This window comes from Acanthaster planci, linkage group LG10 (genome assembly GCF_054643075.1).
Source record: "Acanthaster planci isolate LZ-2023a linkage group LG10, COTS_SCS, whole genome shotgun sequence".
Taxonomy (NCBI): Eukaryota; Metazoa; Echinodermata; class Asteroidea; order Valvatida; family Acanthasteridae; genus Acanthaster; species Acanthaster planci.
In genome coordinates this window covers 8329303-8355375 of record NC_141786.1, presented here as the reverse complement: position 1 = coordinate 8355375, position 26073 = coordinate 8329303, and the positions used below count along the sequence as shown (strand labels likewise).

Sequence of the window (26073 nt, the reverse complement as noted above, 5' to 3'; positions counted from 1 at the left end):
TAGATTAGGCGCCCTCAACGTCAAGTGGACCAAGATGGCTACTCCGTCGAAGGGTTGTCAGAAGTTCAGCTACTGCGAGCTTTGCCGTCATAGCCATGACAGAGGAAAGAGGCATGCGTTTTCCAGAAGACACAGAGATAAAGTGAAGACAATTCTTGAGAAATTCGGGGCCAAGGTAATCCAACAGTCACACTACTTAGGCCTGCAAGTCAGTTTATTTGTTTATCCGCATAAACCATGAAATTATGCTGTCATTTCGCCCCATTTCCACGACTCATCTTACCTGCCTAACCACTTCGCCCCTAACTCCATCTCCACATCGCCCCATCTCTACTTCGCTTCATCCCCACTTCGCGCCGTCCGTGCTCGAGTGTGTTTCGAGCCTTTTCCAAAAAAATCGCCGAGAGAAGAGTTCCACAAACGACATGGAATTACAATGTACGCGTGCACATGTAGGCCGTATACGGCATTTATGTCAACTGCATTGTCCATGGTGAATTATTGTACGGTTGAACTAGCTTTGGGTTTATTTCTCATCCTCTTCAAGTTTATTTCAAATTTCTGTACACATCGTTCTGGTATTGGTAACTGTCAATGTATACAGACAGCTGTGCCCCTGCAATCAGATAAACCATGGCGCACCGCGGCAGGAAATTTTGTGGAAACATGCTCGCTTCAAGTACAAGCAAAACAACCTAAAATTAAACTCATGAACACAGAAAATACACACATACATGTAGATGAGATACTAAGTTCTGTGAAATAACTTGAAGAAGTCTTGCAACATCAATTTTTTTCGATGCGTGAAGTAACGCACATGTACAGTTGCCACAGCATGAATAGACTGGTTGCCACACTCCATCATGCATTCTCTTGCATGGGTGTGGCGTGGCGGGAACCAGTGCTTTGCGCACATGTTTTTACCACAGCGACAGCGAAACACGATGAGTGAAATTAACAGAAGCTGATTTTCAATTGTTGCAAATGTAACTGGGAAAACATTTAAACACAAATGTTGAAATGAGAAACTGTTCTGAGGTGTTTGTGAAGACAGAAGAGACAACAGGATTCATTCATTTGTCTTTCTTATATTTATTAAATTTGTTTTTTTCTAACTTGCCAATAAAAATGTGAGGTCTCGGCAAAAAAATTTGGGTCAGTCGGATATTGGAAGCGTTGTTTGGCATTTGCAGGTTGGATTCTCCAACAGTATTTGGGTACTCAAACATGGATGTGTTGCATCTACATGTTATGCCTCCATTACTAAAGAACAGAGTGATCGATAATAGGTGGGGTGAAATGGAAATGGGGCGAAGTGGGGATGGAGCGAAGTGGAGATGAGGCGAAGTGGAGATAGGGCGAAGTGGGAATGGAGCGAAGTGGGAATGGAGCGAAGTGGGAATGGGGCGAAGTGGGAATGGGGCGAAGTGGGGATGGAGCGAAGTGGAGATGGGGCGAAGTGGGAATGGGGCGAAGTGGGAATGGAGCGAAGTGGGAATGGAGCGAAGTGGGAATGGAGCGAAGTGGGGATGGGGTGAAGTGGGGATGGAGCGAAGTGGAGATGGGGTGAAATGGAAATGGGGCGAAGTGGGGATGGAGCGAAGTGGAGATGGGGCGAAGTGGGAATGGGGCGAAGTGGGAATGGGGCGAAGTGGAGATGGGGCGAAGTGGGGATGGGGCGAAGTGGAGATGGGGCGAAGTGGGGATGGGGCGAAGGGGGGATGGGGCGAAGTGGAGATGGGGTGGAGTGGGAGTGGGGGGAAGTGGGAATGGGGCGAAGTGGGAATGGGGTGAAGTGGGAATGGGGTGAAGTGGGAATGGGGCGAAGTGGGGATGGGGCGAAGTGGGAATGGGGCGAAGTGGGGATGGGGCGAAGTGGGGATGGGGCGAAGTGGAGATGGGGCGAAGTGGGGATGGGGCGAAGTGGGGATGGGGCGAAGTGGAGATGGGGTGAAGTGGGAATGGGGTGAAGTGGGAATGGGGCGAAGTGGGAATGGGGTGAAGTGGGAATGGGGCGAAGTGGGAATGGGGCGAAGTGGGGATGGAGCGAAGTGGGGATGGAGCGAAGTGGGAATGGAGCGAAGTGGGGATGGAGCGAAGTGGGAATGGAGCGAAGTGGGAATGGGGCGAAGTAGGGATGGAGCGAAGTGGAAATGGGGCGAAGTGGGGATGGAGCGAAGTGGGAATGGGGCGAAGTGGGAATGGAGCGAAGTGGGGATGGAGCGAAGTGGGAATGGGGTGAAGTGGGAATGGAGCGAAGTGGGGATGGAGCGAAGTGGGGATGGAGCGAAGTGGGAATGGGGCGAAGTGGAGATGGGGTGAAGTGGGAATGGGGCGAAGTGGAGATGGGGTGAAGTGGGGATGGAGCGAAGTGGGGATGGAGCGAAGTGGGGATGGAGCGAAGTGGGAATGGAGCGAAGTGGGGATGGAGCGAAGTGGGGATGGAGCGAAGTAGGGATGGAGCGAAGTGGGAATGGAGCGAAGTGGGAATGGGGCGAAGTGGAGATGGGGTGAAGTGGGGATGGAGCGAAGTGGGAATGGGGCGAAGTGGGGATGGGGTGAAGTGGAGATGGGGCGAAGTGGGGATGGGGTGATGTTGGGATGGAGCGAAGTGGGAATGGGGTGAAGTGGGGATGGAGCGAAGTGGAGATGGGGTGAAGTGGTTAGGGGCGAAGTGGCATGGGAGTTAGACTTCAGTTTCGCTGGTTCCAGCCATTTTGAAGCAGCGTTGAAAACCACTTGTTCAAGCTGTGACTGGAACCAGTGAAACTGAAGTCTTAGCTGCAGGCCGCGACAATTTTTTTTTTTTTAGCTTGCCTGATCGGGCAGGCCATGCCATAAATTTGCTTGCCCAAATTAGATCAACACTTGCCCAAGATTTCTCGGAATCCACGATTATTATGGTTATGTAATTTAGGCCTACTGCATGCATGCAGTCTTTTATTAGGCCCCAAAATAGTTGTGCTTCCAATTATATGCCTCTTAAAAATAGGGTCGGTAGGTTGGAAATTTTTTTGGGTCAATTTTTTTGTCCTGATTGAATGGCATTAACGGGGACAGCAGCTTCCAAAATTATCTCAAAAGGTGATGAACACCTGTCTTAATCTATGTAAAAATTTTACAGGCGACAATTCACAAGAGTTATGGGCAATTCACACAGTGTGACTCAGGCAATCACGATGGCAAACTGGCCAACAATGTATCACGTGGTAAGCATGCATGAGGTATCCAGACCAGTGAGAGAAAAACCTTGTGCTGCGGCAGGAAATTTGTTGAAAGATGCTCGCTTCAAGTACGAGCAAAACAAACTCAAATTAAACTCATGAACACAGAAAATAAATAAGAGTCATAAATAAGAGACCAAGTTCTGTAAAGGAACTTGCAGAAAACCTCTTGCAACATCTATTTTTTTTTTTACCTGTGGCTTTAGGGTTGCTTGCATGTATGGCCAATGTAGAGTAATCGACCGTTAGGAGTCAAGTTAGGAGTGAAAAAAAAAAGTTATTTGCTTACATGCTTACAAGCAAAAAACATTTCAATTTTTTGAGATTAGTTTCATAGGGTTTGTGCACAAGGCGTCAAGCAGCGTCCATGTATGGAACTCTTTCCTTTGTTTGAAGTACATTGTACATGTACATACCTGGAGACGGTGTTATAAGAAACATTTTATTATACCATACATGTACAGTTTTGTTTCCATCAGACTCTGCAAAGCAGAGAAATATTGATTTAAAGCAGGCATATTTTGAGATGTTTTGGAATGTATTTTGTGTAATGCAGAGCAAACTCATTTGTCTGTTTGTTTTTGTATGTACACAAATGGGTGTATGGATTTTGACTGAAAAGCTTAAAAATGATATGTTCATGAAGTGTTTGTTCTTATTCGTGCTTTAAGCAATGAAATAATTGCTGGCTTCATTCGAAATTTTAAAAAGTTTGAAATTAGAAATTAAATAGAGGAGCTAGAAAAATTTTAATCATAATTTCAAATTAACATAATTAAAGAAATTGAGTTGCAATGAACATGGGGTCTTAATGCTACATGTTTTGCATTAACTGATCTGGTAACGCAAACTCCACTGTTTCAATCAAATTTTGCCTTGAGACCAACTGTGAGATATATGCAGCTCATGAATGGTTTTAGACCATGGGACCAAGTATTTTTTTAAAAGCATACATGTACATGTAATCAAAATAAGATCTGTTTACAGTGTAACCAAGCAGGTTTGTGAAATTTGTTTCCAAACTTCAAGTTCAATGGCTTACACTGAAATGTTATTCTACACTAGTCCCAAATAGACAGTTTTGAAACTTCTTGAACTGCAAGCACAATGCCAAAGTTTCTGGTCGTTTTCCAAATTGTTAGTGTTATTTTTACACTGAATGATAACACCACGTACATGTACTTGAGTTGAGGTGTGAATTTTGTCATTCTGACAAAATACCTTTGATAGTCACAAATGTTGCTTTTTATTTGGGGAAAGAGTGTACTCGTGTAATACTCACACCAAGTGGAAATATTGTCCTAATGTACTCGTATGTGTCTCATTCAGGTGAAATCAGCCAGACAAGACATGAAAGAGCCTCCCATCCTCACCGGCCACTTCCAGCCCGACTCCAAGTACTGGTGCTACATGTGTGCCTGTGAGGTGGACAAGCATGTGACTGACGGGGAAGTCACTGTCAGACATGCTGGCTTCATTGAACATCTCATGAGGTCATTATGGATTGAATTCATGTTCAAGCATCAATTAAAACTGTTAAAAAAAGAATATTCGATCTCGGTAAAGTTTAAACAACTTGGAAAACTTTTTGTGGACATTGCATGAGTTAATGTATTTCATAAGAAAGATCCTGGACCGAGTCGCCATTATGTACACTTTCCTATTCAAATCATGCCACCAGACTGCATAAAAATCTCTGTCTTGTCCCCAAACTTGAAATTTTGCTTGTCTGGCCAGCTGGAAAATTGAATTTCATCCCAAGTAAATCTCATGATGATGAATACAGTGAGATCAGTATTTGCTGATGTAAGCTTTTACTTTCCAAACGTGATACGACGAGGCATGCTAGGGCACATATACATGTACATGTACACAGGTGTCCCTCTGACTTGCTTCCCTTAAACCACCAAACAAGGTCTTTGTAGTTCAGGTAGTGTAGAGTAATTCCACCAGTAGAAGCTATTACTGCGGTGGCACAACGCTCGTGGACAGGTGGTACGTGCGCGTTACGTGCCTCTTCGACCAATGGGGGTCGTGATTTGCGGAATGCACACATGCGTCAAACTGAAGGATGTGCGTGTGAGTGCAGTACCACTGGAGTTGTGGCATCTAATCATTGAGAACCAGAACCAGTAGATGCCTCACAAACGAATGGAGTATGCTCGTGTGTTGGTTCGAGCGCGGATACTCTTGCTAATGCTTTTTACACACATAAGTGTGCGTGTGACGTATTCACTTTGGCACTCTATGTACCTGCACATGTAGAGCACTGGTGTGGTGTTCCAGAAGATGCAGACCGGTTCACTCTGTTCAACGTCAGGCGCTGGCAATGAACTATTCAAGAACTCTAGCAATTTTTGACCACAGTGCCGAGCATGCTCAGAGGCTGGACCGGTTCTGGCGGATCAATCGCATCCAGACGGACCTTCAGACCAAGTTCGTCTTCCCGAACGATGCCCGGGATAGGTACAAGAAAGCCGTAGAGGAAGCCTTGAGGAAGTATGAGGAGAATGAAGAACATCTCTTGTCACAGGTAGACAATGATCTTTAATTGTCCCTAACTTTCCAAACACCTGTGCGGTTAATGAGTTTGCTTGATTGTTGGAAGAATAACCACATGCGGATGGCACTTGACACCCTGTGCACAAATCCTATTCGACTGGTCTGAAAAACTGGAAGTGTTTTCTCAGTAAACGACTTCGTATTTTCCCTCCTAAGTTGAACTTTCCTGGACATGATTTTGCTTTCTGATGGCTAAAGTCACTGTAGGGAATAAATACTGGCGTCCACATATATGGAACTCTTCCCTAACCCAGCCTATACCAGTCCGTGCCAAATCGGACAAAATCAGGATGCCTCCCATGTGACCCAAGTCTGTAAAAATTCAATTGAATGATACAAAATTGAAGACTTAAGTTGTCAGTAACAACCCTCCATGGGACGCTCTAGGATGGTTTACCAGTAGTAGGAGAACCTTTCTCATCCTTGCCCATTCCAGCACCATGTAGCAAACTGTGCACATTAACAATTGAACTATGTTTGTTTGTGGTATGCTTAATCCGACATGAAACACAGCCAGTGTTCTATTGCAGTACTCGTCTCAATGGATACCAACAGGCCCTGGGTTTTATTGGAGTTTGGCCGGTTAGGGTTCATCGGGTTAAATTAAAAGGTCATTGTAGTACATGTACATGTAGCGGCCTTCTCACCAGTTTCCAGCTTTGCATCTTTATTGGAATAGAATTTATAGACCCTTAAAGATGCTGCTAAAACAGACAAGCAGTTCTGGGGTGCCAACAAGTCTCGTTGCACCCAAAATTCTGGGGCAATATCAAAACAATCAAACAATGTAGATGTTGTTTTCTTTCATGTGGTACACGTATGTCAAGTTATTAATGAAGACATTTTTCAGACCAATCTGAGTTGGGTTTATATAGGAGGGTGTTTGAATTGACCCTGTTACCACACTCATCTGTTCCAATTTTTCCCTTTTAAACTTCAAGTTTTTACTTACCAAACTGTTGAACAGACACTGAGCTTGGGTTTGTAAATATTTGCCAATGAAAGAAGAGAAACAAGCAGTTCTAAAAGAACAGTGTTGTTTAAGCTGTCTTTACAGCATAATGGATAACGTCCACTCACACTTGTCAACAAAAATGGTTTTAGTTCTGTCGTGTTGTTACGTTGTCCAGTGCAATGCTTGATTTGTTTTGTTAAAGAATTTTTCACTATTAAATTTTTTTGTACATTCTTCAGGACCCTTTGGACTGATTAACTCTCCTATGCTGAAGTCACTCTTTGGGTCATTTGGTGAATACCTCAATGAAGCACAGCTGTGTTGTGTACTGCACCAACAGTCCCTCGCAGGAATATCAGATTGCACTTTTGTGCTGCCCAACAACTGTGCTTCACTGTTTTGTGTGCATAATTGTGCAGTAAACCAAACGCAGTGAAGAGGACTGCACAAAAGACCCTGGGTCATTTTGTGCTGGCAATCTACTGTGTACACACTGAACCTGTGCATGTTTGAGTTCCATACAGAAAATACATGCTCACCAGTGACTGTGGGCATTTGTGCACATTTGTGCTGTAAAGCCAAAGGAGGGTTAATTGAGTAATTGAGTAATCCTTGCAGGCCTAGCACCTGTCAGTTTGAATTGAACCCATGCTAGCAGCAGATAACTGCGGTCACATTTCTCTTTTTTTCTCTCACCTGATTGGACAGAGTGCAGCCAAGATCCGCAGGTTGGAAAGGAGCCGCTCGCTGCTGCTGCAGTCTGACGACAGCCTGACCACTGCAACTGAAACCACCGAGGTCTGTTACCGTCATCGGGACCAAACTTCGTATCCACTGAAAATATGTGAACTGGGATGCACTATGAAAGTTTACTTGAAACATAAGGCTTGCAGAAATCGAAGCAGGAAAAGATGATGTAAACTGATTTTTAACCCTAACCCCCAGGTCCATTTTGTTAGGGACCCTCCTCAATCCTCCAGAATCCTCCAATTTGGGGGGTGAAAAAATTAGATTTTCCCTCAATCCTCCAAAATCCTGCAAAATCCTCCGGCAATTCCTGTCATTATGTTGATACAGTGAGAATGGCATTCTTGAGCAGTGCGGTTGATTCAAAAGAAATATTGTGCTGAGTTTATGCATGACTGAGCAGGAACAACACAAGATCCAACCTGGGAACTTCAGGCAAGGCATCCTTCGCAATCAGCCATGCACTTTTGCCATTCAACCTCAATCCTTCCAAATCCTCCAAAACCACTCGAAGGATTTTGGAGGATTGAGGAGGGTTAGGGTTAATTTGTAGAATTGTGTTCCTTCTGATTTCCATGCGTTTGCAGGGTTTGGCTTGAGCTGATGGCATCAGCTGGAAAGGGCATCTTCCTGTGGGTGGATCTTAAAAATCCTTGTTTCTCATTGTGTATAAGCAAACTCGTATCAGAACACTCTGTCTCAATTTCTGCAGACCAAAGATAAATGCTTTCCTCACACAGGTGCATGAATCTTGTGTGGGAAAAGTTGAGTCGTCATTATTTTGATGTATTCGGGGCATTTTATTCAAGCAGTGTAAAGCATGCACTGGCCTGCTTATTCATGTGAGGTATACTTGGAATGTTGCCAGTTGCCTTGCTGAATTCCTCAAGATTGGATCTAGTTCAGCTTCTTGAGAGCACCCTCAATCACTGATATGCAGACATTGGGAATATGATCTGAATGCAGTCATAGGCCCCGAAGTACGTCCATCACAGGCAGTCAAGAGTTATTCAGCCTTGATTCGGTTCACAAACTGTACAGTTGAACTATCACAGACGCTTGACTTGTCATTTGTCGTCATGGATTAGCCCTAACTCCCTAGGCCCTTGCACTAGAAATAGTACTAAACCTGGCAAACTCCAACAGTCGGAGTTTGGCCTGTTTGGTACAGATGGGTCTATGTATTGTCTAGTGATTAGAAAAGGATGGTACCAAACCTAACAAAATGAGCCAATGTACTTACAATAGAAAATCAGAGTTTGGGGGAGTTCACAGGCATTTATTCGTGGGTGAGCTCACGGCCGCTCCCTGGCACAATTCCTGGTTAATTGTATATCTGTGTTGGAGCTAATTATGGCCTGTACTCTTTATCCTAGGCCCCTGCACTCAAAAAGTATATAACCTGTCAAACTTCAACACCCTCAAAACTGTTGAATTCTGATCGATTTGGTGTGGATGGGTTACTGCTAGGGTACTACAAGGAGACTTTACTTAGTCTTGGTGCCACAACTGCAGGCACACTGTTATCAGTGTCCTAATTATCTGTATCTTTATGTTTTTATTTTTAGGGTCATTTCTGTTTTCTTTTTGTTGTTGTTTTTCTTGACTCTTGTTCTGAGGTACTACTCGGTTGATGTTGTTCCCTCTTCTTGTGCTGCAGCTGCGTAAAACTTCAAAAAGCATTCCCCGGGGCATAAGTTGACGCCGCAGATTGGGCAGCCGCGTCGTGTTGTCTTTGGTAGTCCAGACTTGGTTACTTTCTTGTTCAGTCTGCACCAGCAACATCATCGAGCATTCTTCTCTGGCATCTTCACAGAGTAGTGTCCAGCGCTGTTGATGAGAGATACCGGTTGTGCTGCAGTTTGGCGAGATGCTGAGCCCCCTGCATAGCCTTCAATCAGGCCTTTGGCTATGGCCAACACAAAATCTGAGTGTGACACCTTGCTGCCCGGATCTCCCGCCTCTGGGTCGCATTCGCTGCTACTGCTGCTGATGTTCTTGTCATCAACTGTTGGGTTGTGGTGTTTGAAACAGATCCACCCATTCACTCTGGCGATGTCGATGAGAAAGAATAATATACCACGCCACAAAAACTGCGACTTACGGGCACAGGTATGGTAGGCCCTGAGTTGGTCCCCTCTGTCTACTCCTCCCATGTGCACTAGTAAGCAGGAGGTCGTGGGTTCGAGTCCCACCTGAGTAAGCTTGCGAGGTTTTTTTCGCAAGCTCTCGGACAAGCACTGAGCATACAGGGCTTATTTAATATACGTTGGGTAAGGGCAAAACCTGTTATATATAATCCTCCCATGTGCTTGGTGTAGTCCCTTGCTTGAGGGGGCGCTGGCACACTTTTCACCTTTCGCTTGCCTGTCTTATCACTCACAACCTTACGCTTCAGGAAATCAGTGGTCGGGTCTCTCCACCCTTGGTGTGATGAAGAGAGCAACATCGTCACCCTAGTATCTTTCCAAATGACTGCAGTAAGCTGGCAATTCTGTCGGCTACAGAAGGTTCTCTCTTGGTCTTCTTCATCTGCTTGATCTTTAGTTGCTGTGGGTTGGTGTCTTTGGTTGTGAATTCTTTAGGTAGCCCTTTGCTATTGGATTTGACGGTGCCAGTTATGTACGTCTTCTTTGCAAGGAGGCGACGGGCTAGGGAGACAGAGGTGTATAACCTGTCTGTAAAGACGTGGTGATACACTCCCAAATGATGCTTAGCCACTTCCATGACAATATCTATCATCTTTGCTGGCTGATCTGTAATGGGGTGTATCATGAAGTTCAGAAAAACTCCAGTTGCTGCCTCTGCAATGGCATAAATCTTAAAGCCCACTCGTATCGGTTTTAGCGGCATGAAGAACTTGCGGACGCTCGCTTTAAAGCCTCGATACCTAATCATGGCTTCATCAATGGACAGTTCACACCAGGGATGATATTTCTTTCTGCATCTCTTCAGCACCTTATCCCAGATGGGCTGGAGGGGGTAGAGTGGGCTTTTCCTCTTTGCCTGGTAGAGTGCTGCCTTGTCACGAATAAGGTCGGGATGCTTGGCTGGGTTGTTACAAGTGAGGTGGTGATTAAGTGTGTCAAAGCGGTTGCGGGCCATGGTAGCAGAGATTAGGTTGTTTATGAGGCCTGGCTCTGTTGACCAATATTTCTTGTAATTGGTGATCTTGACAAGGCCCATCACGGTGTGGATACCAAACCAAGCTTTGATTTCTTGAAGGGTTGTGCACTTCAGATGGTTGGCAAGCAGTGTTTGGTGGGTCCACTTGACGATGTTGAGAAAGAGTGACAGAGGGAAAAACTTCAAAAAGTACTCCTCTGGTGTATTTTTTCGGAAAGTTGGCCCTGATGGCTTTTCCCCTTTGAAGTTGTGAACTGGCACATCGGCAAGGGACCTGGTCCAACCATCCTCATCAGGAGGGTAGTCTGGCTGGAAGACAGACGGTGGATCCGGGTCATTGTCAGAACCAGCGGAATGGTATTTGGCCGACTTCCTTCCTTTCTTTCTTGCTTTGCTCTATTTGGTGGTTGTGGAGGTGGTGCAGAAGCAGTATCACTCTCATCATCCTCGTCAGTCAGATCACTGGACGGCCCACTCTCCATCTTCTTGGCTTTGGTCTTGGCTCTCTTCGGTGGTGGTGGGGTCATATCACTCTCCTCTGCTATGGTATGCCCATTCTCAGTGCTCTCTACAAAACACTTTGGTGCACCTCTGTTAGCCTCGGCAACAGCAAGGTCTAGAAATGCTTCTTCTTCACTCTTAGATGTCTCAACCACAGCTCTGTAGCTTTTCCCCATGTGTATTCCTGTCTCCTTGCAACTAGCTCTGATGGCTGCTCTGAGCTCTTCATCCTCCTGTTTCTTCCTCCTGGCCATAACATTGGCATCCTTGTACTGTTCTAGAGCCTCTCCTTTTCCTTTCTTCTTATCTCCTGTTCCCTTATTCCTTGAAGATCTCTCGCCTTGCTCTAGACGCACCCTTTTCTTTGATGTACATGTATCCATAACATTCTCCATGAAAGTTTCTTGATCTTCACTTCTCAAACTTTCCTCTAAATTGTTCACCTCCCTTGCAGTCATGTTGAGTGGCTTTTCTCAAAATGAAACTGGGGTGAATCTTGTGTTGCACTGATATTTATAGGAAATGTTTGTATTTTTATTACAAAAAAATACATATTATGCTTACCTTGGTATGGATGTTATATGATACTTACCTTTGCAGAACACATTATGCATCTATGTACAATACCAATAATTGTGTGGAATTTTTTACATTCTATAAAAATTCCAATACCCTCCTTTAAGTAAATGTACCAGTCTTACCTTTGTATGCAAAATATTTGTATGGTGTCCTTGACCACGCTGACCAGCAACACACACAGGCGAGTTGAAACACCCAGTACTACTAGTCAGTGCAATATAACTATTCATGTACACTGCACACACAGTACATGTACACACACACAGTCCAACACTGGTCAGTTGAGCTCACTGTGTGTTAACCCAGTGAGCTCTACTGGCCAGCCAGCCGGAGCCACCGGTGTCCGTTCACCCAGCAGAGTCCAACACCCACTGTTGTAACCAAGATGCTAACCTGACAGTACCAGCTCAGCCAAAATTAAACACCATCACCCTGGGCCTACTGTACCAAATCTAGCATAGTCCAACACCATGTGCTTACAGTATGGTACCAAACCAGCCGAAACCTAGCGAAACCTGCTGTTGGAGTTTGATGGGCTATGGGCAGTTAGGGTTTAGTGACCAGACTTGTGAAAAGACCGTTGATGGGTTGGCTACAATAATGGAATGATTCAGATCAGCAGACCGCTATGTTACTACCACCATGGGGCTGGCTAGCTCAGTTGGTGGAGCTCAAGTACAGTAATCCAAAGTTACCATGGGTTCACATCCTGTACCTGTCAACTGTTTTCTGTGTAAACTTTCCCAGGGTGTGTTTAAAAGCAGCATCATTTAACCCTGAGCGGAACAGAAAAGCTGAGAACAGAATTGTACACTTTCTTGCAATATGACTGCCTTGCAGTTTTTCAGTGATCTTTTGTAAAGCTTCAGTTACACATTTGTAAAAATAAGGTCCAGTAATAGAAGTCCAGTACTCCACAATAAGTGTCGACAGATCCTGTGTTTTTCATTAATGATGTGTTGGAAAAAGCGTTGATTCATTCACGACGGTGTGCTAGTGACTAATTTTAAAGCTTTTTCTGGTAAGGTTGCAGCTTAAGGTTAAGGAGAGGCAGTACCACAGGACCAAATTCATTTCTGCACCAGTCAAGAAAACGTTGTGTTTATCCGATGACAGTATTTCCTGAATGCACCATAGATTCTTGCAGCTCTATCACAGCAACCTGAGCCGAATGCTGGACTTGATTCCGAGGTTATGCCTTCCAACCCCTCCGGAATCAGAAGAACTTCGGAGGCAGGTAGCGGCGCTGGAAATCGGTTGATTGCGCAAGACGTACCCGGATGCTCACACTGGTAAGTGTTTGTGACAAGGGGGTGTGTTCACTACCACAGTGTCTGCGCAGGGGGGGGTGTTTAATCAAAGTTTGGTACTGATTACTAAACGACAGCGTACCAAACGTCTGGAGAACATAAACGTAGCAACTTTCACCAAAAATGGAGGAAAAGGGGCCGTATTTAAGTGGCCATGAACACCACCTCCGAGGTATTGTATTAAGAGTGTTTGGTATTTCATCTGTTCGAGTCCCACCTGAGTATGTTTGTGTTCTTATTTCACAAGCCTTCGGGGGCAAACACTGAGTATTCAGTGTGATAATACACGCCAGGCAGGGCAAAAATCTAAAATTAACATCTCCCCGGCCCAAATCCATCCTCAGAAATATGTCATCTGCATCGTGCATATCTAGCATTCAACAGTGAAGTTACATGTAGACGGGTATGGATCTCACTTCCATATCCGGCATGCTATTGAACACGCTCCCGATTTTTATGGATTACTTTGGATAGCTCGTTGGCCAGTCGAAGCTGGACAGACAAGTGATGCCCTGCACTGGTTCCTGATCTCTTCATAGGAATATGTGGAGGGCGCCACTCTCTACCGCTCCCCTCATTGACGAAAATCTGTACAAATGTATTGTTCAAGGAGTGGTAATATTATGACAAGTTTTGATCTTACAACCCAGTAGTTGAGGTAGATTTGTTTGCGTGGATATCAGTTTTGTTCTATGCGTGCTCTCGTTGCCAAAGAGGGTGCTGTTGATCCCAGCAAGCAGAGGAAAGAAAGCAGGATTATAATACTGGTGGATCAAAGTTTAGTTGTACCTTTGTTCTTTCTCTAGGTCCAATAGCACAGCAGGTGAGACAAAGGGGGAAGGTGCATTGCTCTACTTGAACCAGCAAGATCCGGCTGGTAACAATTTCAGCCAGTGCCAGCAGGCTGTGAACCAGTCACCGGCAGCTGGGAAGCCCCCTCACAAGCCCGGTGTCCTGAGCAGAGTCAGGACCATTGGCGTCATATCATCCGGGGGTTTGACTGCAGTTCATGTCAAGGTACGCGCTGTTGACTCTATGCCTGGGCCGTGATCCACATTAGAACTCCATCTTTGTCTTCTTCAGCTCCATTTTCAGTGATTTCATCCCGAGATGAGAAGTTTAATCCTAATGCACCATCGGGGAAGCTACCCTGAGTTTTCTCTAATTTTGTTATGATGCATATTTTTGGAGGGGGAATGGACCTTCAAGTTTTCCAGTAATGTCTTATAATATAGCTTGATTGCCAATTGTATGAAGTATACACATCCTTGGTAACTTTTACTTGTGTTAAATGTGTGAAATTATTCAACATGCTTTGATTAACCACTGGAAAGTGCAATCTTTGACAGTTTTAAAATGTTCCATACTTATCCTCATAAATGAGGGCATTGCGGCTGCGATGTTATTCCAGGGAGACGTCCTGTTTGTTTTCAAGGGGGGTTCTGTTAAAATAGCGAACTCAAAGTATGTTCATTGCAAAACTTAACGATAATAACTGCTTTAGCATCCTGCATGGGCGTCGCGAGGGGAGGACAAGAGGGAACACTTGTCCCTCGCTTGAAAAAATATGGAAGAACATTAAAAAAAAGTTGGAAAAAACAATGTAAAGAGAAATAAGAGGAAATCGGATGAAAGTTGCGGATTTGCTTGAAAAAGGTCACCTTTTACCTTCATGTCTTCTTTCATTTCACCACTAGACCTGGCTTGCCCTCAGGAAATTCCCCACCCAGTGATAAAAAACTGGATTCCCCCCATCCTGTTATGCGCTGAAACAACTAATCACATAGCGAAAGAAAACGTTCAAAATGAGATTGAGTGTCCACACTGTTTTTTAGGAGTAAAAATAACTGAAATGATAGTTTCTTCAGGAGTGACATCCAGTTTTATAAATATGCTTATGGTGTTAGCATGAAAGGAGAGAGGCCCAAAAAATACCCTGAACAGGTACAGATTGAAATTTGAAAAAATTAAGACAATTTTGGGACACAAAGGTTCACCCACCTGGACTGCATGGCAAGAGTGGGCATTGTGCTCAAGATAGTCATCTTGGATCATGCTTTCAATGAATCAACTTCATTAGTTAAAAAATGGAATTGGTAGGAGCCCGACTATTTTGCTATAGTTACTTGTATAGCCTCGCTTGAATTTTGTTTTTCCTTTTTCAAATGGAAAAAGTGGATAGGAGGTTTTTATCCGTGGTTGTTGGAGCGCAAGATGGTGATCTAGAATTTGCTTTTATTACATCATTATATGAAGCTTTTGAAAACTTTATAGTGGGTCGCCTTGCTTTCAGTGTCTGACTCAAGAATAAGACCAATTGTATGGACCGTTCTAAAAAGACAGGCATATTGGGTACACTGCAGTCTCATAATCACATGCTAGACTTTATACCACAGTTTGCCAGCCACCGGTCTGCCAATGTTGTACTTAAGACCAACACAAGACCTCCAATCCAAATTCAAGTCACAAGCTGTTCAGATTTACTAGAACTAGAGCATTCCTTTGTCTCTGTTCTTTCTTTTAGCTGCGACTTGGCTTTTGTCTTGTCATGTTTTGACCTCAACACTGCTACCCGCTATGTCTTGAGTACTGTATGTACGGGTACAAGTGCACCAGTGTCCCTTCGAACCTACATGTACTTTGTCTCATTCCCTTTTGCTTTGCACTGTCCAATTTGGCAACAGTAACAACATTGACCATTTTGACAGAGGCCACCACTAATTGAGCACATTATCTCTGTGATTACCAATACACTAGGATCGTGAAGTCAAAGGGAACGTTCACACAGGGGCACAGCCGCCATGGTTACAGGGCGACAACGATGATGATGATAATGTTGATGCTGAGGAGGAGGCCCAGAAGATGATGGGACCGTCTGAGTTGGAATTCAGGAAACACGGTGAGTGGATAACCCCAGACTGTGTTCTTTCCTCAAGTTTCTGGCTTACAAGACAACATGAAGGCTACACCAGATCTTGACCATTCACATGAAATCAAACATCATGGCTTACACCTCATGGCTCACACCTCATGGCTCACACCTCATAACGGCAACAGTATAAAACTGCTATGTGTTGACTTTGTCAGCATCAGTCTTGACAAGAATTTGGTACCCAGGTACCACATATTCGCCATCAACATAATGCCCGCCTCACCATGCATATTCATTGAAGGTAACTCTATTCTGCTTGGGATGAAACTGATATTGGCAAAGGAAAACTTGTTTTAGGTTGTAGTCATTTTTAGTAAAACTTGTTGGTTTTTTATAAAACTTGAGAATTGTAGTGACTACACGTACATACAATCAATCTCAGTATTCAGTTAATCATTCTGGGGGACTGCTAAATAATTTTATGAAAGTCGTCTTTGATTGCCTTTTGAGCAGTAGTGTCCCAGTTGGCACTCCATCCATTGGACAGGGTAGGGCAGTTCTGGGCCCCGATCAAGCAGTTGCATGTACAAGCCCTTGTCATACCCGTCTGTTTAGGTAGCACTGCCGGAGACCTCACAGTACTTGCAAATGGGTAGTCCAGACAGGTGGGCATGTCCTTGGAGATAGGCTGTGGGGTGACCCCAAGCTGCCTCTCTCCACCCAGGAGTAAATGGGTACCTGCGAGGGCAGACACAGTAATGTTTAGGCGTATGTGCAGAAATGGCGGCATCAGGCTAGTATACTCCCCAGGGAGCTGAGATGGTTTCAGGAATGTTCAGATGATGTGCAAGTATGATGATAATACCGCGGAATGGTCCACTAGATAGATGGCGCTTTTCAAGTGTTTGTTATTAATGTTGTACGCATAGGTCCTTGGCAGGCAAGGGTTCTCAAATGGGTCTGGGATTCCTTTTATAGGCTGAGGTGACATACATGTACGGTAAGGTCATATCCGATACAGGCTTCCAGAGCTTTGGCCATGTCTATTATCGGCACGTCTCCATGTACACGTATTTCTTATTGAGTCAAGACATGGACCAAGTGCTAGACAACAGATTCAGATAGCTGAAGAAAATAAGCAGAGTCTTTGACTTCATTGATTTTTCAGAGGGGATTGGTGCTTAACAGATACACGTTTTGGAAATCAAGTTTGTAGAGATTTTTATGTGAGTTACTGTTTTGTATATTTAGCGTGGCTGTCCCAATCAGTGTCCATGTTCTTCGTCCACCGGGAATGGTCATGTGACTGAACTGCCTGTTATTTATTCTGGGCCCTTTTAAATTAAACATCTATTTTTAGCCCTCTGCTGGATTATAATAGGCATAATCAATTTATCAATTATTCTTAATTTTAAAATTATATTCATTAATCGATAAACGTGTATATTGGTTATGAAAAATCTGATATCAACAGACTGCACACTGCTTACAATTCACAGTGCAATTACATTTACATTTACATACATGTACATGTGGTGATATTGCAGTCAAGTCAGTCACAAGCCTTTGCTCCCTGCGTGTCCATTATAAATCATTCGGTGGTAAGCCAGGTCACAGGCTGCTCAAATGAGCTGTGACAGAGCAGTATTTTTGTTGTTGCTTGACCTGCAAAGTCACGAATCGATTTGCGAACTAAGGGCTTGTGATGGACTTGACTACGATAATGCCACTAAGGATTTGTAATGAGAAGTTGTCTCCTTCCTATGTGATTCCTGGCTGCCTGTTCTAAAATCCTTTTCACGGTTTGCCTGTGGGTTTTGTGGCTTCTAATGAATGTTTGACAAGGGCATTTTAATGCCAGAAAGCTCAGTTGAAAAAGCATTAATATAGTATTCTTGTGGTCCAGGATCCTACAATGGACAATGGCTTTATCCAACACGATACTGGAAACCAAGATCAGAGACTTTGCCTTCAAAAAACATGAAACTAGGATGGAAGCATTAACAATGTTTAAGACTGTTTAAATTTGGAAAGGTTTTCCAGACGAACATTATTTCAGACAAAGCCTATTATTATTCATTATACTTGTATAAGTATTGTACATTCTGGAAATGTCTAAAAGATATCCAGATAGTTTTGTGAATCTACTTTAGTGGGAAAAAGAAAGTTTGAATTTTTTCGATTGTTTTCAGTTGAGCGGGAAAGAAAGTCCAAGCTGAACCCGGGCCGGGTTGGAGCCAACTTTGACCACGCCTCACCGACCAACGAGGCGTGGCTGCCGTCATTCGGCCGGGTCTGGAATGCCGGGCGCCGCTGGCAATCAAGGTACAGCACTGTGGTCAATTTCAGACTCAATCCTGACCCCCCCCCCTTTGTGAATTCCTCGCACTGAGTCGTTATGCTTGTAACCACACAGGGGGCCATAAGTCATACTATTTTTTCCCTCTTTTGAAGATATTTGAGATTTTTACTTTAATAGAGCAGGGGCCCTTATCAGTTCAGCTCTTTGGATGATTTTCGTTTCCTTTGTTTATGGTTAGACAGTCATTACCATTATTGTTTCTATTTCATTTTTTTCTTCACATTTTGTAAAGATTTAACACAAACATAGTAACTGGGGATGAAAAGCGACAAGGTACATGTACGTGTATATCAGATCAGGGAATGCCCACATACCAGCCTTGACTACCCTCAAATTTTTATCAATACGAGTGTTTCATAATAGTGCGCTTCCAAGAGTTTGTAACGCGTTAACCAATCAAAGCGCACGAAATTTGTCGGCCCAATACGTGTTTTGGAAATAGTCAACAAGTTTCGTGCGTTGTGATTGGCCAACCCATTGCAAACTCATGGAGGCACACTATTGTGAATCGTCTGTATTAAGCTATAAAAACTAATCACACTTTAAGGATGGTGGTGTTATCCCGGTATATGTAATACATGTATATTCGACACTTTAAATGAGAACATTTCGCCAATGGTGGTGGCATGCCTTCAACTAAACTTATTTTTCCATTCATAAAATAGTCGTTTAACCTGTTTGGATACTGAAATGCCTTATTTGTCAAAAAAAGATCCGGTTGTAAAAGAAAGCAGAGAGAAAACTTGTAGAACAAGTTTGGAACCTCTCATCCGCTCAGCCGTGAGTCCTTCTCACTAACGCTGAGTCAGGCAGGCAAACCACTGCATTCCAGCTTGTTTTTTGCGGCTGTGGTGTTCATTACGGCACTTAACACTGTACATTCTGCATCCGGTGTCGCACATCTTTCACTTTTATTTTGGTACCAAATTCTACGAAAGCCCTATGGTGCCACATCAAGTATATATTTCCAAAATGTGAAGTGTATTTTTCGAAACTCCCCTTCTATGAAGTACATTTCTTGCAGCTTCCTTTTTAGGAGAGATTTTTTTTCTCAAATTTGTTTGTAGGAGATTTTTTTCCAGTTCGTTCTAAGATCTATTTTTCGATACATTGTTTCTCTTTTTGAAACAAATCGTTTTGCATGTTCAATTTTGCAAGATATTTCCGAAGTTACTTTTCAAAAGATGTTTATTTTCCTGTTTGATTTTATATCTCAGAAACACAAAAGTCCAAAAATGTAACACATAAAAACAAACTCCAAAAAATGTATCCCAGAGAGACAAATTTGAAAAACATACCTAGAAAAAACAACTTGTTTCCAAAAATAGAAACACTGTTTCTCAATGTTGATCTAATTAGAAATTACTGGAGATTATATATCTTGTGCAAACGAACTTTGGAAGAAATATGTCTCTTAAAAGCAAAGTCGGAAAATTATATCTCTTGAAAAAGGACTTTTTGGAAATATGTACTTGATGGCACTTTGGGCTTTCATAAAATCAACTATTTGTACAACGTATGAAGCCGTTACTGAAATGAGAGCCCTCCTATAAGTGCAACCACGTGCAACAGTAGGGTTTGTCAAATCGCCAAGCGATGGTTCGGTTTATTCACTTGTCCACCTATGTTTAAGACTAAATCCAGCTTGTGCAAGAGTTACTGATTGATTTGGGTCATATTTAGCCAGGTTGCGGATGATGGTCCATAGAGAAACTCTCATTGGAACACGTAAGAATTGAGCAGAAGCAGCCCAACATTAGATGGTTTTCCCCTTTTTTTTCTCCCCCTTTTACTTCTGCAGGCGCCAGTACAGAAAAGAAGCGGGCCAGTTCAAGCCTTGTGAGGAAAAGAACGTTGGATGCTCCGCTAAAGATTCCAAACTTCCCTAACTTGTAAAATGGGGGACATTCACAGTGGGTGACCCACTGTTGAAGAAAAATGAGTTGCCTTTCGCCTCTTTGTACTTTATTGTTGTATCCATGCTCAAGAAATTCACACGATAGAGGGATACTCACAACAACCGAAGGAAACGTTGCAAAATGTGCCAATACTTGCAAGAAGAAGATTAAAAGTGACAGTAAACACATGGGGTAACTTTGGGCCATTTTATACATGTAGAGTAACATTTCTTTCTCAAACACAGTTTCAATTTCCTTCTCCCATAAAAGAGCATTGTGATACTCATCCAAAGGTTGATGCCACACATACATGTATGCACTGTGTATATAGAACTGCCTTATACTGACACTCCAGATGAATCCCAAGCTGCTCTCATCTGTTACTTTCTTCAAGCGCCATTTTATAGTGTATGTACAGAAATGTATTGTTCGCACAATGCAGCCGCACGGGTACTCTATACGTTGTGTAGTCGGCCTCACACACTGCGCAATTGTTGTCATCATGGGACGGTGTACGTGTACCAGCACTTGAACTTTGACCTGGGTGGTTAGGATCTTAATTCTGTTTATCAGCAGACGGACAGTCCTCTAATCTCGATGGGGCCGTGCACCAAGTAGTTTCTTCTTTTCACGCTTCTGTTTTGGGGCATCCTTTTAGAAATTCAATTAACGGCTCATCCAGCACACTTCCAATTTCCTCAGCATCAGCCACATCTCCACTGACATCAGGAAGATTCTACAGGATTTCCTCAAGACTGAATGGGCTCAGTCCTGCATCTCGGAAGGCCGACTTCAAATTCTTGGACACATTTGGATGCATTCACCTCCAAAGTTGAGACGACCAGGAGGGGAAGCTGCTCTTTTGGAACGGCAGCCTGACGCCGTGTTGATCTTCTCCAAGTGTCTAGGATGTCACGCCAGATCATCTTTATGGGTCGGAAGATGGCAGCATACACATTTTAAGGCTGGGTCATGTGCTTGGAATTCGGGGGTAGGCGGTGAAGTAGACATCATTAGCTACAGCTACTGCAACAACATCTGGAGAAAAATGTGACGTCAAGTTGTGATCAACCAGAACCTTCTGTCCCGGTGACCTAATGGCATGAGTAAGAAAACCTCCCAAAAAACCCTCCGATGGAATGTATCCATGTACTTGTCTATGTCGACCAGCTGTTCTTCCTCGCATCATACATGTACTTTTTCATTGGTACCACTGGGGGCATTCTCTGTCCATCCCTCGTACCAGTTCTTGACCTTGTACACCACAAAATAATGGGGCAAAAGCTCTCCTGTGGTTCCCACAAACCATGATGAAGCTAGCCATCTTGGAGTGTTCTAAGGCTTGTACTCTCTCTACCCGCGGCATCCCTCTAGATGCAAGATCTTTCTTTGCGCCAGGATCATCGGTTACGTTTGTCTCGTCGTAATTGTAGACATTACTGGGCTCAATGACGGTCAGCACATCCTGCAGATTCTTGGAATAGTTCTCTACTTCTTCCTTGCCGACTCTTGCTTTGGAGCGCTTGATGTTGCCAGGTGTCCGAAAATTCAAGTTCTTCTCTACAAGTAAATGCATAAACTTCCGTTGAACGTTCTTTAATCATCGCTCCTGTCTTCCCCTTTCTTCAAGGTAAAGACTTGATCTTGACATCGTGTTGTGTCAGGGCATGACCCTATTTCGAAACTTCTACTAAGATCGTGACCAGAACACATTTCCTCGACAGAAGGAACGATTGGCTGTTCAACTTTCCTGGTGTGTTTCTGTTTTATTCTTTTTTGCAGTGTTTTCTCCAGGGGTGCCATTGTACGTTTCTTGTCCATAATTGCTCTCGCAAGTTTTCTCCGGGCACTTCGGTTTCCTCCTGCGTCTAAAACTGGATCTTCTTCCTAACTCCGTTATGTGATGCTGAAGTGTATGAATAAACGTACAGTTATTGGCGCAAATAGCCCGAGTTGCTGAAGGCGCCATTAAAACTAAAACAACAACAACCTTTGTAAGTACGTGAAGGCTAAAAGGAATTTGACACAAAACCTAGAGTGGGGAACTTGAAGTAACCCAACTTGTTACAATACTGATGAAGAATGCTGGCATTGAATCATGCATGCCGCTACGATTGGCTTGGTAATATACATGCACATGTAGCCTTTACACCAACACCACAGGCATGTCAGGCATGGATTTTCAATTTGTATTCTACCACTCTCCAAGCTTCTTTGTTAATAGGAAATTATCAAACCACCAATCCTGCATTTCGTACATAAACTATCAGGCCTAAAGCTGCACAATTAGTTGAAAAGCTATACACTTTAAGATTGTCTGCTTCCGGGTTTACTTTCTTTGAAACGATCGCGACACAGTCTATCTTCACTCATTTACAATTCTGGTTCGTGTAGAAAGCATGCATGGAGGTAGGAAAAGATGCATGCAATACTACATTGTACAGTGTACTTAAGCCATCATGACACACTTAGTTATAATTGTCATTTATTTCTTACATTTACAGTTGCCAAACCTCAAAATAAGGCCTACATATTATTCTGAATCATGTACATGTACACAATCATGCCACTATACCAGAACAATATTGGTATTTTAGAACAGATGGCATGCGATTATTTTTGGAGCGCTTGATTTCATGAACTCGATAGAAGAGACGCTACAAAACAAGTGATCCGCGACATTTGACCCGTGTTGACCCTCTCTGGCCTTTCAGGCATGTTCTAAAGTTTTTTCATTAAAAACTCTTTTCTTCACCCAAAAGCTTGGTTTTGGGGACCGTTTTTTTAGGGATGCTTGACATCATAAAATGAATTGTAAAATGATACATAACCCTGATTATTTTTGTGAAAATAAAATGATACCAAAAACGCCCCAATCCGCTGCACATTGAAGAAAATAAAGGGCCAATTGTTTCACGCAGATCTGGATCGTGATCAGTGATTTGTCGCTGGTTCACTGACACCAGAGCCCGCCCTATGCATAGACAGCGTGAACCAGCTCTGGGATCCCTGATCAAGATCTGGATCCCTGTGGAACAAACAAGCCCCTCGGCGTTTGAAACCCTCCAGTAGTTACTGACTACAGTTGCCCTGCTGACCAAGTTTGCTCCATGTTGCACGCATACAACCACGCGTCCATTGCGTTGGCCCATTCGAGTGAAGTTGTAAACGAAACCACTTGTAGTTTGCTGTGCACGTGTGAGATGTTTCGATCGTGTGTGCTCTGACAATTGTCTATTGCGTGGGCCCATTCGAGTAAGGAGTTGTAAACGAAACCACTGTACTTTCCTGTGCGCATGTTGAGATGTTTCGGTTGTGTGTGTTCTGACATTGTGGTTTGTCTTCGGGTTGTTTCTCGGGCAAGAACTGTCTGAAAATTATTTTATTAAATTGCAGTGTGGAAGATGGCTCATCTTGTCTCTGTCATTGCCTGTCTGTGTGTGAATAATAATTCAGGCAAAAGATTCAAATTAAATCTAACGTAAACATGTAAAACCAGCAAAACAGACTTAAAACAAGCAATGGTTTATATGTATCTAAATAAAAAACAAAATATGTTTCATTTACGTATGTGAATTGCATGTATTAACTGGGACAGCGTAATGGTGTGACACTGACAAAAATGATAAAATGAAACCAGACTATTCAATTAATGCCTCTGTGAACATGTAAACATCGACAAAATAGGCCTCAGTGCATTCTGCAGTTTGGATTCCTTGCATGTAAAGTCATTTAGTTCAGTAACACGACCAAATGGTCCGGTGCAAGTTTCATGTACCAAGCACTGCATTTAGTACATAGCTACCGATCTCACTATCACTCTCGTCATTTCCATAAACCCTCCACAGCGACCTGGGCTATTGCGATCACGTGTTGTCTACGGTTTGCCCTTATCCAAGTACTTGCTTGTCACACTTTGCTTTCTTGTTCTGCAGTGCCTCAATTTTCTTCTGTTTCTTTTCCTTCAGTCCTTGTTCTTTCTCATCATTCTCTTTTTCACGCCGTTTTCTCTTTTTGTGCCGCTCCACTTTTGCAGCTGCCTCTCTCTCCTGTTGTTCGTCAACTTCTTGAAAGTATATCTCGTCTGAAGTCAAGCATCGTGGTGCTGTCACTCCGCAGATATGTTTGTGATCTCTTATGATCTTTGAGATGACTGGTTTCTTTAGACCATCTTAAGATCATCTCTGGCTGGAGTTGCAGTTGGAGGAAGGAGTGCAGATGACAGATTAGGATTCGGTTCTAAGTCCATGGGCTTGGTTTGTGATCCTACAAGTGTGGGCTCTCCTGGAAGGTCTGTTGCATCCTGCATACATGCAGTATAGCATTTGGTGTTTCTGCTGGTTTGTCCGACGAAGCTGACATTTTGATCTGAAGATGGTGGCTGCTGATTAACCTCCCGCTTCGACATTGGAGACCACAGGCAAAGTGACACCAGGCTCAACCTGGACAGGCTTCTTAGCTTCATATATTTCAACTCTGTCTGCACTACTTAGAAGGACAAGTGCTCGACTGTGATGGCCTCAGGGGCGAATGGATAAATCCTTGTGGATCAGAACTCACTGGTGACGTTTGCCGTTGTGAAGACTTTATAGTAGACATACTTGAAGAGAGGTGAAATCATATCGTGTGATGATCCAAGTTGGGTGGTCATGCATAAATTTCTCACAATCTTGGTTGTAGGCACACTTCAATGACTTGAACACTGACCTGTCGAGTGGCTGGATATGTTTCGTTATATGAGGTGGTAGACAGTACATATGACTCGAGCTTTTACGGGCAAACGTGTGTGTTGAGATAAAGAATTAGAAGAACTGGGCGTGTCGGTGGAATAGATGGCACAAGGAGCTTCCTGAACCACATCTCAAATGGCTTTCACTCACCTGATTGTGCGTTTGCAGTTAGGCCTGAATTCGAGCGCTTGATAAAGGGAAGGATGCTGCCTTGCGCTTGGGGGCAGAAGAGCAACAATTCCCCCTCTTTTTCCATTCGCTCGTGCCTGCACTGTGTTTCCCCTTTTGTTGCAATAATGCTGGATAGAGTGTGAACCAGACTCGAACTTGTTTTTTCAACGTTGTATAGTTGCGCTGAGGTAGACTTCATACTAAATCTGTCCAGGAGTCTACCCCAGCTCTTTTGGCTTGCTAAAAATGATCTGTGATAGTTGTAGGATTAAGTATGGACGTTCGTGCAGCGGATAGACCCTAAGGCTTCCTCAGAGACAGGTCAGGGTGGCAGCGCACAAAACCTGGCTACCAGTCGTACGCTACATTCTGTTTGGCCTGACTGAAGCAGTGCTTCAGTCCAGCATGCTGTATGCCATCTCACATGCCAGCTTGCAGATAGCTTCCACACACCTGCAAAGTCTTAATTGGCTGGCCACATCTTGGACGCAGCTAACAAATTGATTTCATCATCGACACTAAAAACTGGAGGTGGTGTTGCAAGCAAGGTACTTGGAATTCCATGTTTCAGCCTCCATGCCGGGACGGATTTTGGAATGAAAGATTGCTTGGCTGCCTCTCAGACTCCAAGTTTCCGTTTGCTTACAGCTTTACTTGTAGAAGCCATTGACTCAGATTTCCACTTCCACCTTCCCTGCTTTGGAGTCCAAATGAAACAAAGCCCAAACAATTAATGCAGGAAAAAAATTGAAATGCTCCCATGACATAAACCGAAAGCTGTCTGTGATCAGGGTGAAGTATTCCTCCAAGTGAACTATCCACCTCAAATATCCAGGAAAATTCATCTTTTTCGTCCAAAACAGTACTCAATCCTAAGCCTTTTTCGTTTTTAAAACAAAAGATTTATATTAATTTTGCGTTTGGATCGATAGTACGAATAACGGGCTTAGAATTTTTTTAGAAAGTCGTTTTCTGTCGTACGGTCAAATATTCACAAATGTATCAACCTTACCAGTACGGAAGGAGGAACGACGTG

At 43.5% G+C, this 26073-nt stretch overlaps 1 protein-coding gene across 3 annotated transcripts; it reads left to right on the top strand.

Annotated features, from left to right (window-relative positions):
- Positions 1-23539, top strand: LOC110984952 (centrosomal AT-AC splicing factor-like). 3 transcript variants are annotated; one of them, XR_015426699.1, is made up of 10 exons: positions 1-175; positions 4554-4717; positions 5490-5757; positions 7450-7539; positions 12832-12986; positions 13811-14021; positions 15762-15903; positions 18069-18201; positions 20040-21766; positions 21919-23539. XR_015426699.1 is itself a non-coding variant. In XM_087142225.1 (9 exons), exons 1-9 carry the CDS (start codon positions 35-37, stop codon positions 20125-20127), a joined length of 1392 nt encoding a protein of 463 aa, XP_086998351.1. In that variant the 5' UTR covers positions 1-34; the 3' UTR covers positions 20128-23539. The 3 variants fall into 3 exon arrangements, 2 of the variants coding, with proteins under 2 accessions (XP_086998351.1, XP_022101306.2); XM_087142225.1 differs by having other exon boundaries at positions 20040-23539; XM_022245614.2 differs by having other exon boundaries at positions 2-175; positions 5592-5757; positions 20040-23539.
- Positions 23540-26073: the final 2534 nt, after the last annotated feature.